The 12,155-nt window shown below is 37.5% G+C and overlaps 1 protein-coding gene across 1 annotated transcript; it reads right to left on the reverse strand.

Moving 5' to 3' along the window:
* Positions 1-1,892: 1,892 nt before the first annotated feature.
* Positions 1,893-10,612, reverse strand: Zfand5 (zinc finger AN1-type containing 5). The gene is made up of 5 exons (XM_027406541.2): positions 7,264-10,612; positions 6,751-6,862; positions 6,055-6,158; positions 4,077-4,202; positions 1,893-3,499 (listed from the first exon to the last, which is right to left on the reverse strand). The coding sequence occupies exons 1-5, from the start codon at positions 7,412-7,414 to the stop codon at positions 3,351-3,353; spliced, it is 642 nt and encodes a 213-aa protein (XP_027262342.1). The 5' UTR covers positions 7,415-10,612; the 3' UTR covers positions 1,893-3,350.
* Positions 10,613-12,155: the final 1,543 nt, after the last annotated feature.

Genomic DNA, 12,155 nt, shown 5'->3' on the forward strand with positions numbered 1-12,155 from the left:
AATATCCACTTTTCAAAGTTAGGAACTTTAATGTAGACATGTTCAAAACGAATCTAACTCAGAAGAATGACGCCAACCACTTAAACGACTATCAGTGTTAGAGATTTTAAGTTAGGCATTCCAGCACTTGGAATGCTCAGGCAGGAGTTTGAGATCAGCCTGGGCTACAAGGTGATTTACAGCTGGCAGTCAGTCTCAAAATCAACCAACCAGCCAAGCACAGTGGCACAATCTTGCAATACAAAAACTGGCAAGATTACCATAAATCCAAGGCTTGCCTGAGGTACAAAGCAGGATCATTTCAAAATCAAAAAGAAATCTACACATCTTAGCTTTTCTTAGTTTTATGCAACCAAATTCATTTTTAATTCAAGCTCTAAATATCACCCTTAAAAATTAAATAGTAAATATCTAAGTACTTAATTGTAAAATTCATTACTGCTTTACTGACATTCCGGAATTACGTGTTACTACTTTAATAAATGAAGAGGGGTAGTGTGGCCTTAAACCAACGATAGCCCCAATACTAAATCCTTAGGCACAAACAAAACCTTTCCTTTGTAACCATCCACTGGATTAGAAGCCCTAGCTTTGAGAAGTTCCACTACATTACATGAAAAGATTTGCCCATTTATGGGACTAACACAGAACCGAGTTCCAAGGTACACTAATAGCTAAATTTAATGTAGAATGAGACATACCACATCAAGTGTCTAGGAAGCCAATCTTCCTAGGTGCCTTACAGACTGAAATTATTCTTTACAAATGTAAATAATAAATTATTTACAAATGTAAATCCAAATCTTAAGGTCCCCATGCCTCTCAACAGGGACCTTAAGACTTGGCTATATACACACATATAAATATATGGACACATATGGATCACACACACACATATATATGGAGACCCGTGCATGCACGCATAGCCAAGCACTCACATTCCTTTAACCCCATCACCCTGGAGGTTAAGGTAAGATTACAAGTAACAGATTTACCTGGGCTGCACAGTGAGTTCCAGACCTGAGCTAGGGTTGAGACCCTAATATACCACTCTACCCCAAGATGTGATTATGGAATCATTGCAATGTCTTGCTACCAAAGACTCCACACATTGACTGGGGATCGAGGGTACACCATCTCATTTAAGTTTAAACTCCCAAACAGCACTCAGAAATGTACTTACTTTAACATGCATGAGACCTTTGGTTCAGTCCCCAGAAAAAAGGTAAAGGATCAGACTTTTGTTGATATTTGTTAAGGAGACAAAGTCATTTTAAAATGAACAAGTTTCCCATTAAAATGCTGTATTTTTAATTCAACACCCTACCGATTAAGGGAGATACTATTGCTCAATACATGGACTTCTTCATAACATTTGCACTTGATGCAACAGTAGTATTCATCAAGAACAGATGGAAGTGAACCAGATTATTTCCACTTCTAAAGTCCTCCCCGAAAACCAAGGGCTTTATTCTTGATTGCAGTTGGCCTGGCATTTACTGTTGTTCCTTATTATTTAAGCATAACAACTGCATACTCAGTCTAAAGTGCTTGCTTTCCTCTCTACATCAGAACCAAACCCATACAGAAATAGCTTTCTGCAACAGTATTCTTATGTCACCAGAAAAAACACAAAAGAAAAAATACATTATGTGCAATTGTTTAAATTTCATTCCTTTCTCAAATTTTAGGACCTGCGCTCTTCAAAATTTGCCTTAAATGTGTCACACCTGAGGAAGTTTCATGACCAGCTCATGGTACTCATGAGACTGAGTTCAAGAATGATCATGAAAAATAAATTTGTAATATAGACAATTATAAAGTTGAATATGAAAATCTCCCTATTTTCCCTGTTTTAGAGTCTAAGGCTTAAAAACCCAATGAACAAGAACTTTCCCTCTGTACACTGCTTTTATTATTTACATAATACAATATAGCATCAATGCTGAATAGCATGATTATGTGCAATACATAAATATGAACTATCTGTACACATCTGCAAATCTAACTCAGAACTAAAGTACATAAAATCGAAGCAAAACTGAATGTTTTATAATGAAAAACTAGGACTGAACACTGCAATAAATCAGAAGTAGTGCCTTGTGTACATACTTAACTATTTACAGATGATAACAGGCATTACCACAACACTAATCTAACTATACTCATTTATATATAAAAAACACAAGTTTCATACATCACAAAAAACCTTCCATTATAACACAGAAGTGATATTACCAGACAAGCATCAGTGAAGTATACTGCCTTTTCTAGTTGTTATTGTACAATGCTGTAGATAATGCAGCCCATGCAATACACCCAAGAACACTAGAGTCCTACACCCAAATACAATATGATAAAGCAGCCCTCTGCAAGTGGTGCTGGATACCACTAAAGAAGTCTACTGCAGCCATGTTGGTTATGATTTTCCATGCAGAAGGGTACAGTTACATTAAAAACTGAAGTCTTTAAAAAGCTTTAAACATTCTTTCTTGAACCAAAACATTCAACAAAAGATGCACATGAAAAATTAACTGTTCAGATACCTTTGCAACTTAAAATTCAGATGCATGTTATTTAACAGAGCTGCTGTATGTGAAAACCAAACAGAGTTTAATTTCTTCTTGTAAACAAATCCTAGTGCAGTTCTGTGCTATAATTTTAGTAGAGAATGCAGATATCTTCTGGTGCAGGCCAGCACAATAAGCTTCAAAGATTATCTCAGGCACCCTGTTGTTGACTTGATGGTTTTACTTATAACCAGCTGTGACGTTACCTTTCGAAGAATGTCCTAATTGACAGCTTTTAGAAGACCAATTTAACCAGGCTTACACATGGCACCAAAATACTGGTTTTGTAGCTTTCTTCCTGCTTCCAAAAGTCATGTTGAAATTAAGGTGAAGTTTGACTATGGTAGTAGACTGCCAGTCCTTTTCTGGTGTACCATTTTTTTTTTTTTTTAAAGTACAGGCACATAACACTAGCCAAAGATTATACCTTGATTACATTCCCAAAAGGCAGATATGCTGCAAACATGCAGAGATTTCATTCATTTAATTTGGCACGTGGAACTAAATTTTGTTCCTATTATCTGTGTTATTTCAATTTGTTGTGCAGATTTTTGTCCAATTTTATTGAGGGGAGGGCATATACATTTGTAGGGCTGTATCTATCCAATTCTGCCTGTAACAAACACCCAAACATCCTAAAATATCAATTATACGACAGACAAATATAAAGCAAAACTCTGGAGAACATCAAAGGAAAATGGCCATGCATCTGCTCTTTAATGTTTTCCTACGATATATTAAAATAAAAACAAAGTTTCAGTCTCTTCACATGTAGTAATTTTATATTCTCTGGATCTTTTCAGCCACAACAACTGGATTCTCTTTTCTGATTTTTGCTGCAGCTTCTGCTTTGTAATCATATGGACAGTTGTGCTTGTCAGAGTAACGGTGAAGTCCACAAAACAAATTTCCACATCGGCAGTCAAACCCTGCACAAACAAGAGGAATCACTTGGCAACTTGTAGCAATTAGGAAAACAAGCACCCTATTCACTAGAGAAAAGGAACAGATTTTCATTGCTTTGATTATGAAAGACTGTCAACTCCTGACAACGGGGTAGGATTCATACAAGTTCTAGAATGAGGATGACTTGAATTCAAGTCTTACCACACCACATAAGAGCTGAGTATCTCAAACGAAAACTATACAACCAACTACAAAAATTCTGTTGTAAAAAAACCACCTAGACCATTTCATGCTTGGCCCCAAATAGGTGTTCACTAATGTTAGTTCAGCTAACTTTTCTCTGTACACATCAAAAGGAATAAAAAAGGACAGATTTCTATCTTTTCAAATAAAGAAAAACAATTCACAAGGCCTGAGGTTAATGATAATTACATGACTAGGCCAACATTACAATTGGAAAGTAAATCCACCGTCTCAACCCACCAGCCCACCCTTTCTGGAAATGTTAGAATCTGCTTTTTTCTTTCTTTTTTAATGTGTAAAACCAATAGTTCCATTTGGAGTGATGCTTTTACGATATAAATTGTTTTGTGGTAATACCTGTAAGGCCAACTTTCTTTCTACACATAAAACATCTGTTCTTCTTTGGTTTGGGCAGCTCAGGAGCTTTTTCTTCACTTTGAGAAGCACTGGGTTGAGAAACTGATGGACTCGGCTGAGTGACAACTGAAAGACAAGGTTATAAATTAGAAATCTATCTGGAAACCCCTCGCTAACAATTATCTAAGTTTAAAAGAATATATTTAAGAGAAACAGCTAAGATTCAGAATGTATATTTAAATTGCCTGTAAGTTTTTATATTTCCTGCCAATTGTTATACTAGTATATACTTCTAGTAAGTGACCAGTTAAGAGATTTCTTCAAACAAAACAAATATTATCAAACACAATGGAGATTCTTTTGAATTATTAATTTTAGAAAGGCAGACCAGGATTTGTTTTTGTTGTTTTGACACACGGCCTGACACTGTACTCAGGCTGCCCGTGAACTTGAGGCCACCATTTTGTTTAATCCCGTGGGTGGTGGGGATTACAGGTTTACAACCAAACTGACCTTCAGACTGGTGCTTTTTTTTTATATAAAGTCACAACTCTCATTTTCACTGAGACTGACTAACTGGTATATAAAAAGGCCCTACCCTCTATTAATCCTTTTGTTAATTTCTATAAAGGTTTGTCACAAATAAAAAATTGCCCCAATCCCTAGTTTTTCATATTACCAAAAAAACTTGCTAACACTTATATTAAACCTAACTGTATATGCTTATAAACCTAATTGCTTATATTTATATTAAACCTAACTGTACACTATAAAGGATTTACAGTGCAATCCAAACAAGAATAGCAAATCAATTCATACACTGCTAAAACCACTGCCCAAACAATATACCAATTCCAATGCTTAGTATGACTAAGTTTCTAGGACAAGCAGATTGCTTTAATGTAAACTGATCTCTCAATCCACATTAGCAAACACATACACTGGGATCAACAGCCTAGTAGCAGAACAACAGAAAATACTCCACATACTTTTTCCTAAGCAACCGTGATAACCTTATTATTTTCCTAATGCTATTGGAGTAGGTAGTTGGAAATAGGAGTGTTAAGCCATTTCTTTGCCCACACCTAAAACATTAATAAACTCGCCAGACATACAAGGGAAGGGAATAGAAAAGAAAAAACAATGAGTCATAGATTTCTATCAAGTAATAATAAATGTGATTATTAGCTACAGATCTACTTCCATGTAATTTGTGTGTGTGTAAAACCAGCATTTGGTCAGTTTTTTCAATGTAGGACTCATTTCAAATACAGATTTGCCTGCCATTTCAGGACCAAATAATATGACTTCATGAAATTGATTCAGCACAGGGGGGAACCCCCCCCCCAAAAAAAACCAAAACTTTCTTAGAAGACTTAGAAAAAGTCTTCAAGACAGACTGCAATTCCCTGCCATTTCCCTCACAATCATTTCACACTTCATTGTTTACCCAAAACAAGCTGAGTAAATCATATGCACACAGAAAATACTAACACAAATTAGTGTTCTTATAACATTGAATTTTCTGGTTGTGCTACAAAAATAGCTCCAAAGCTATTACCCATTGAAAACAAAAACCTTTCCATACTAAAAGTCTCACTCACAACACAAGTAATAGGGATCCCACTTTTACAACTCCCAGTACTCAGTATGTGCTTTTTGTGTTACTGTTTCCTACAATACCAACAGAGTTGGGACTAAATTCCCCATGGCCATGACAATTTAAGTCATTGAGTTCTTACCATATAGTTTCCAGACTACTTGATTGATTTTAGAAATGAGGGTAATGAGGGGATGAGTAGAAGAGGGTAAAAATACTAGCTATTTATATTTTTTGGTACTACATATTTGCTTGGCCTGTAAATTATAGCTCTTCTCTTTGATTCTTCAACAAAAGGAGAGAATCCCATCACCAACTCAATTCTTTCTCATACCTCGAAATTCAGAACTGAACTAGTATTAAACTTAAAAAGCATACCTGGCTCTGACACCTCTGTTTTCGGGGTAGTTATTTTGTCCTCTCTTGAAATGCTCATTTCTGTCATTTGTTGAGTTACAGGCAAGGCAGCCACAGGCACATTTCTATTTGAGTTCAAGCAAACAATTATTTTTAAAGATGTTAAGGGTATTATTTTTTTGAGATAAGTTGTCAATTCAACTTTAAATTATGTGTTATTTCCAACATGATCAAATGGCACCAGATTAATTTAAAAATTTGGAAAAGATATTGGATGCCCAACATTAATTAGTAAAAAGAAAGTAATTTGATAAATGGCTCATCAACTCATGGCTGCATATTTCTATATATAGCATCACATTATAGTTCTAGAAAGTGTTTTAACTGTGCCTATAATTTAAGGACAAAGGAGCAGCTGTGTAGAAACACCTTGTGAGGCACTATAATACAGTCAACAGAGTCTTATTCTTTACAATCCCTAATCCTCAATTACAAAGAAATAAAAACACAACATTTTTAACAGTGGCCTTGAGGGGTTCATGGAGTATGTTGTGATAGACAACTTTATTCACTGATCCAAGAGCCAGATATTAATGGAATCTATTAGTCTACAATGTAGGCAAAACCAAGGCCACCTGATAAAACCACACTGATTATTATATGAATAGCACAAACATCTTGACTTTCTATTAGAGACTCTGAAATGTTCACTCTTACCTTGATTTTTCAGACGTGCTGCCAGCAGCACCTTCACAGTTGTTTAAACTAGCATCCGCTCTCTGTACAGATGCAGAATCTGAGGTAGGACTGTTGGAACCACTAGCTGTCCCTATTTAAAAAAGGGGGATTTGTAAGAAACCAATCAGCACTAGAAAAACCCACTTAGTAAAGACTTAGTAAGTATCAATACTTGCATTTAATTTAGTGTTCTAAGCACCTTCACTGCATTGCAATCCTACACTTGACATTCAGACAAAAAAAAAAAAAAGTCATATCCCAAAGAACACATGTATGAAAGCTTCAAAAAGGAAAACTAAAAATATTACAAGACGTTTGCAGAATAGTCCTGAGGTTGTCTCGGCAAGCACTTGGGCTGTTGTCTTAATGTTAAGCTCTTGTCAGGCATTCTCTCCTTGAGTTTTCGATAGTCTCTTGATTCTTAGGTTTTCTCTCCACCAGGTTCAAGGTTTTTTGTCCTCTCCCCACCCCCTTGCCCCCCAAACAACTTACCCATTGGGCTCATTCTGCCACTATTCTGTTGTCTCTGAAGATGTTCTTTGTAGCAAACAGAACACATTCCATTTGTCCTAGGATTCCCATAAAAGCCACATCCTGTACTACATAGCATGGGCCCTGGGGTCTGGTTAGTTTCCTGAGCCATATTTCTCTGCTATAAACAAAACAGAATTTTAGAAATTAGCATGTCAGAAAAACATTGTATACAATACAATCATCACTACACCTCTGTTATTTCTAAATACCAAATCTGTTACTAACAAAAACCAAGATTGTGTTAAACAGAAATGAGTACATCTTACTGACTTTAAAAAACAGATTGTGAAAGAACTGTTCAAGGACCAAAAAGAAATTACACCATTAAATAATAAAGTGTATGATTTCATCTGTTACTATTGAATTTTAGTTTCTGAAGATGGCAGCTTGCCATTTATCAGGGTTGTTTGAATCAATTTTGAAAACTGTCACTTTTACAAGTCAGCCATTTCAAATGATGTTTACTTCAATAGGGTAAATGCATAAACAGGGAGAAAAAAAGTCACCCCACAGTAATCCAACTAATCACTACCTCTTGATATTTGTTAGATCAAGTTGGCTGAATCCTGGATTTAGCCTTGAAGCTTTTAAATAAAGATGTGTATACGTGTTTGCCTGTATGCATGTACACATATATCCCTGATGCCTACACACTCAACTCCCTGCAACTGAAGTTAACACACAGCTGTGAGCCACCACTATGTGGGTGCTGGGAACTGAATCCAGGTCCTCTTATAAGAGCATCAAGCACTCTTAATGACTGAGCCATCCCTACAGACCATCTTCAGCTTTCTTAAAACCACCCCCAGAACCTGTCTGAAAGACACACTTGGGCCCTATCAGTAATACTTCCACTCAGTGTCTAGAAACCTGTAAAGCAGAAACTACCAGCCACAGACTTTTCAGTCTCTATTTAGCTTTAACAAGTATTTTTCTCCTGTCAAAAACCAAAACCTTTCCAAATCCAAACTTGATTATGTAAGCAATATAAAAACATACTCTGATCACAGTTAATATTTAATGTTAGGCTACCAGAAAGAACTTTACATAGCAAGCATACCTGAGTATTTCCAAAAGTTTAATTGGCATAAAATAGGCTAACTTTACTTAGCTTCCCACTGTGTAAGAGAAAATATAAGTAGGAAAAATTACTTTTGAAAGAATTATGTAAAAAGCATTATTTGAGAGCATTTGGTTTTAAGGAAAATGTGGTCACTTTTTTTCCCATCTACTACACAGTAAGACACACCCTATTAACTCTTTACCAAAATTACAAAAATGAAGAAAGGGGAATAAGCAATTTGATCAGGACAAAACCCTGACCATGAGTATCCAGTCTTGACCAGTTAAATGAGAGCAATCTTTCCTTGTTATCACAAGATCACTTTGAGCAAATCAAGCTTGTATATTGTGATTAAAAGCCATAGTTCAGAAGAATAGTAGTAATTTAGTTGACACTGCCTCTTTAAACAGTGAGAGGAATTTAGCTGACTCATTTCAGAGCAAGGCAGCGTAAATATTTCAAGATTACTTATGCAGTTTAATAAACACTTTTAGTTGACTTTTTTTAAATGTTGAGTGTAACACAAGCACAGAAAAACGATTCAAATAATAAATTATGTATCTTCATTTTCTTCATGCAGTGTGCTGACCTTTACCCTATGCAAAAAGTTGGGCCTTTTTCAGCCCACTTAAGAACTATGCTACAACTAAGTTACTACTATAACTTCCAGTGACACCTGGCATTCTTTAAAAGTATACTGAGGGAATTAAGACCAACTGATCAGATCAACCCTGTTTTTTAATCAGAAAGCACTTTTCTTCTGTGAATGAGAAGATACCCACTTAGACAAGGATTCCACCTTCAGAAAACACAACTCAAATTCTTAAACTTAAGTACACAGAAAGAACAAGAACCAAAAAGACACCAGTCTTCTATAAGTCTCCCCCTCCCCTAGTAAGTCAGATTTTAAATGCCATCACATGTGCACAGCTTGCTTTAATATTTCTCAGAAGCCTAGATCACATGGGAGGGCGCTTCAGCCTGTCACAAGGCTGCAATGTGACAAGCTGAGCTGGATGGAGGCTCTCACATAAAGCCTAGTCAACAGGGGCCTCTGAAATCAGCTTCTATTTATATCTCAGAGCCTGCCAACTCCTACACAACCCCAAGAACTAACGATGCAGTATTCATATATCTCACATAACAAAACAAAATGCAATTAGGGCCTCCAGGTTTTTTAATGCAGGATCAAAGAACAACCTCACCTTCAATCCACAATACCCAAGTAGAATTAATAACAAAGTAAGATGTGCTTATTGAAAAGGGGTAGGAGGGGAGTAAGCAGGCACAGTGGAGAAAGCATGGCAGCATAAATACTCCATACACTTAATGAAAACTATAGTGTGTTTGTTAATTTGTATACTGTATTTCCCTTCTATTTTGGGAACAAAAAACAAGTTGTTAGAGACTTAGTATTCTTCCATAAGCCCTTCAGGCATAGCTGCAATTGTTTTTTGTTTTGAAGTTCACGGCATTTCTTACCTCATCGATTAAAACGAACCTCACAGGATTAACCAATTTTCCAATTAAAAAACTGAAATGAATGAGCTTTTCTTTTAAACTACGGGCTACCTATTCAAGGTGAACATGCCTAAAAATGGCAAGACCACTCACTAACCTCGAGGGCAGACCCGAATTCTAGGTTCTAATGGGCCAATAAGCCTGACCTTGGGCAAGTCCTTAGTCTCCAGGTCCCGGTTACCTCAGCCAAACAGATTTTTTTTTTTTGAAGCTCCTTTCCTGATTTAATACCTGTCCTAGGCACAAAAGAAAAAAAAAAGGTACAACTAAAACAAATGCCTCATTTTGGGCTGGACACTTTTAAGAACAAACGTGAAAGGTAAAAATGAAATATTTTCACCAATTAAGGTTATGAGATCTCACTTTTAAAGGAATCATCAAAATGGGAAGATAAAACCTTCCTATTTCCTGTAGTTACCGAACGCCAAATCTGAGAAACGATGCTCTGACCTATATATTATTTTCTCCTAAATATCCGGGTAGTATTCTCAGGCAGCTCCAATGGACATTTAACTTCTAACACCTTCCCCAAAATAGAGCTCCACGGAGTGCACGGAAAAGGAGCAAAATGTTAATGTGCGTGTAGACAAAGGGAGAGGCGCTCGATTTGCCTCCATGAAGGGGCTCTGGAGGGAGCAGCTTAACCACAATTGGAAAAACTAAACACCTTCCGGGGAGACAGCCGTGGGGCCGGGTCCCAGCGATTTCGACCGAGTTCGGTGCCCAGAGGCCCCCATCCCCCTCGCAGCGCAGGGCAGGCCGCGCTCCGGGAAGCCCGGCAGGGCCTGCTCCAAAAAGCACTGAGTCATGCACTCGGCACCCCACAGTAATCCAACTAATCACTACCTCTTGATATTTGTTAGATCAAGTTGGCTGAATCCTGGATTTAGCCTTGAAGCTTTTAAATAAAGATGTGTATACGTGTTTGCCTGTATGCATGTACACATATATCCCTGATGCCTACACACTCAACTCCCTGCAACTGAAGTTAACACACAGCTGTGAGCCACCACTATGTGGGTGCTGGGAACTGAATCCAGGTCCTCTTATAAGAGCATCAAGCACTCTTAATGACTGAGCCATCCCTACAGACCATCTTCAGCTTTCTTAAAACCACCCCCAGAACCTGTCTGAAAGACACACTTGGGCCCTATCAGTAATACTTCCACTCAGTGTCTAGAAACCTGTAAAGCAGAAACTACCAGCCACAGACTTTTCAGTCTCTATTTAGCTTTAACAAGTATTTTTCTCCTGTCAAAAACCAAAACCTTTCCAAATCCAAACTTGATTATGTAAGCAATATAAAAACATACTCTGATCACAGTTAATATTTAATGTTAGGCTACCAGAAAGAACTTTACATAGCAAGCATACCTGAGTATTTCCAAAAGTTTAATTGGCATAAAATAGGCTAACTTTACTTAGCTTCCCACTGTGTAAGAGAAAATATAAGTAGGAAAAATTACTTTTGAAAGAATTATGTAAAAAGCATTATTTGAGAGCATTTGGTTTTAAGGAAAATGTGGTCACTTTTTTTCCCATCTACTACACAGTAAGACACACCCTATTAACTCTTTACCAAAATTACAAAAATGAAGAAAGGGGAATAAGCAATTTGATCAGGACAAAACCCTGACCATGAGTATCCAGTCTTGACCAGTTAAATGAGAGCAATCTTTCCTTGTTATCACAAGATCACTTTGAGCAAATCAAGCTTGTATATTGTGATTAAAAGCCATAGTTCAGAAGAAGCCCGGAGAGCCGGGACAAGACTGCAGAAATGGAGCGAGGTGACAAACAAGCCGGACCCCGGGCAAGGGCAAGGTGCTGACACCTGCCCAGAGCACGAACACAAACCCTTCTCGCCTCTTCACGGTTTCCTCTGGGAACAGATGTAGTGTCCACCGATCTAAAGAAAACATACGTAAATAGTTAGGGCTACCTTAGCCACAACTGGAATGCAGTTAGGGCCCTTCATCTCCGACATTGAAGAGTCCCAGGCCTTTCCCCTAGGTACCATTAGAGTTGGCCTTGGCGGGAGCACAGGAACCTTATTTACTTCTGGTGTTTTTGATATCATGGGAGTAGTGTGGGGGAGGGATGCTGGTGTCCGGATGCTCCAAATTAAATAGCTCTGAGTACTGCAGGTGGAGTACCTGGGACATAAAGTGTTTTAAAAAAACCTATTTCGGGCCGGGCGTTGGTGGCGCATGCCTTTAATCCCAGCACTCGGGAGGCAGAGGCAGGCGGATCGCTGAGAGTTCGA

This window comes from Cricetulus griseus, chromosome 3 (genome assembly GCF_003668045.3).
Source record: "Cricetulus griseus strain 17A/GY chromosome 3, alternate assembly CriGri-PICRH-1.0, whole genome shotgun sequence".
Classification (NCBI taxonomy): domain Eukaryota; kingdom Metazoa; phylum Chordata; class Mammalia; order Rodentia; family Cricetidae; genus Cricetulus; species Cricetulus griseus.

Bases quoted from the DNA above. Each gene is read 5' to 3' on its own strand.
- Zfand5 (XM_027406541.2), bottom strand. From the start codon at position 7,414: ATGGCTCAGGAAACTAACCAGACCCCAGGGCCCATGCTATGTAGTACA. The intron at 6,159-6,750 runs GTAAGAGTGAAC...GAACTCAAATAG, and splicing joins AGCACGTCTGAAAAATCAAG to AAATGTGCCTGTGGCTGCCT. The intron at 4,203-6,054 runs GTATGCTTTTTA...CTTGTCTTTCAG, and splicing joins AACAGAGGTGTCAGAGCCAG to TTGTCACTCAGCCGAGTCCA.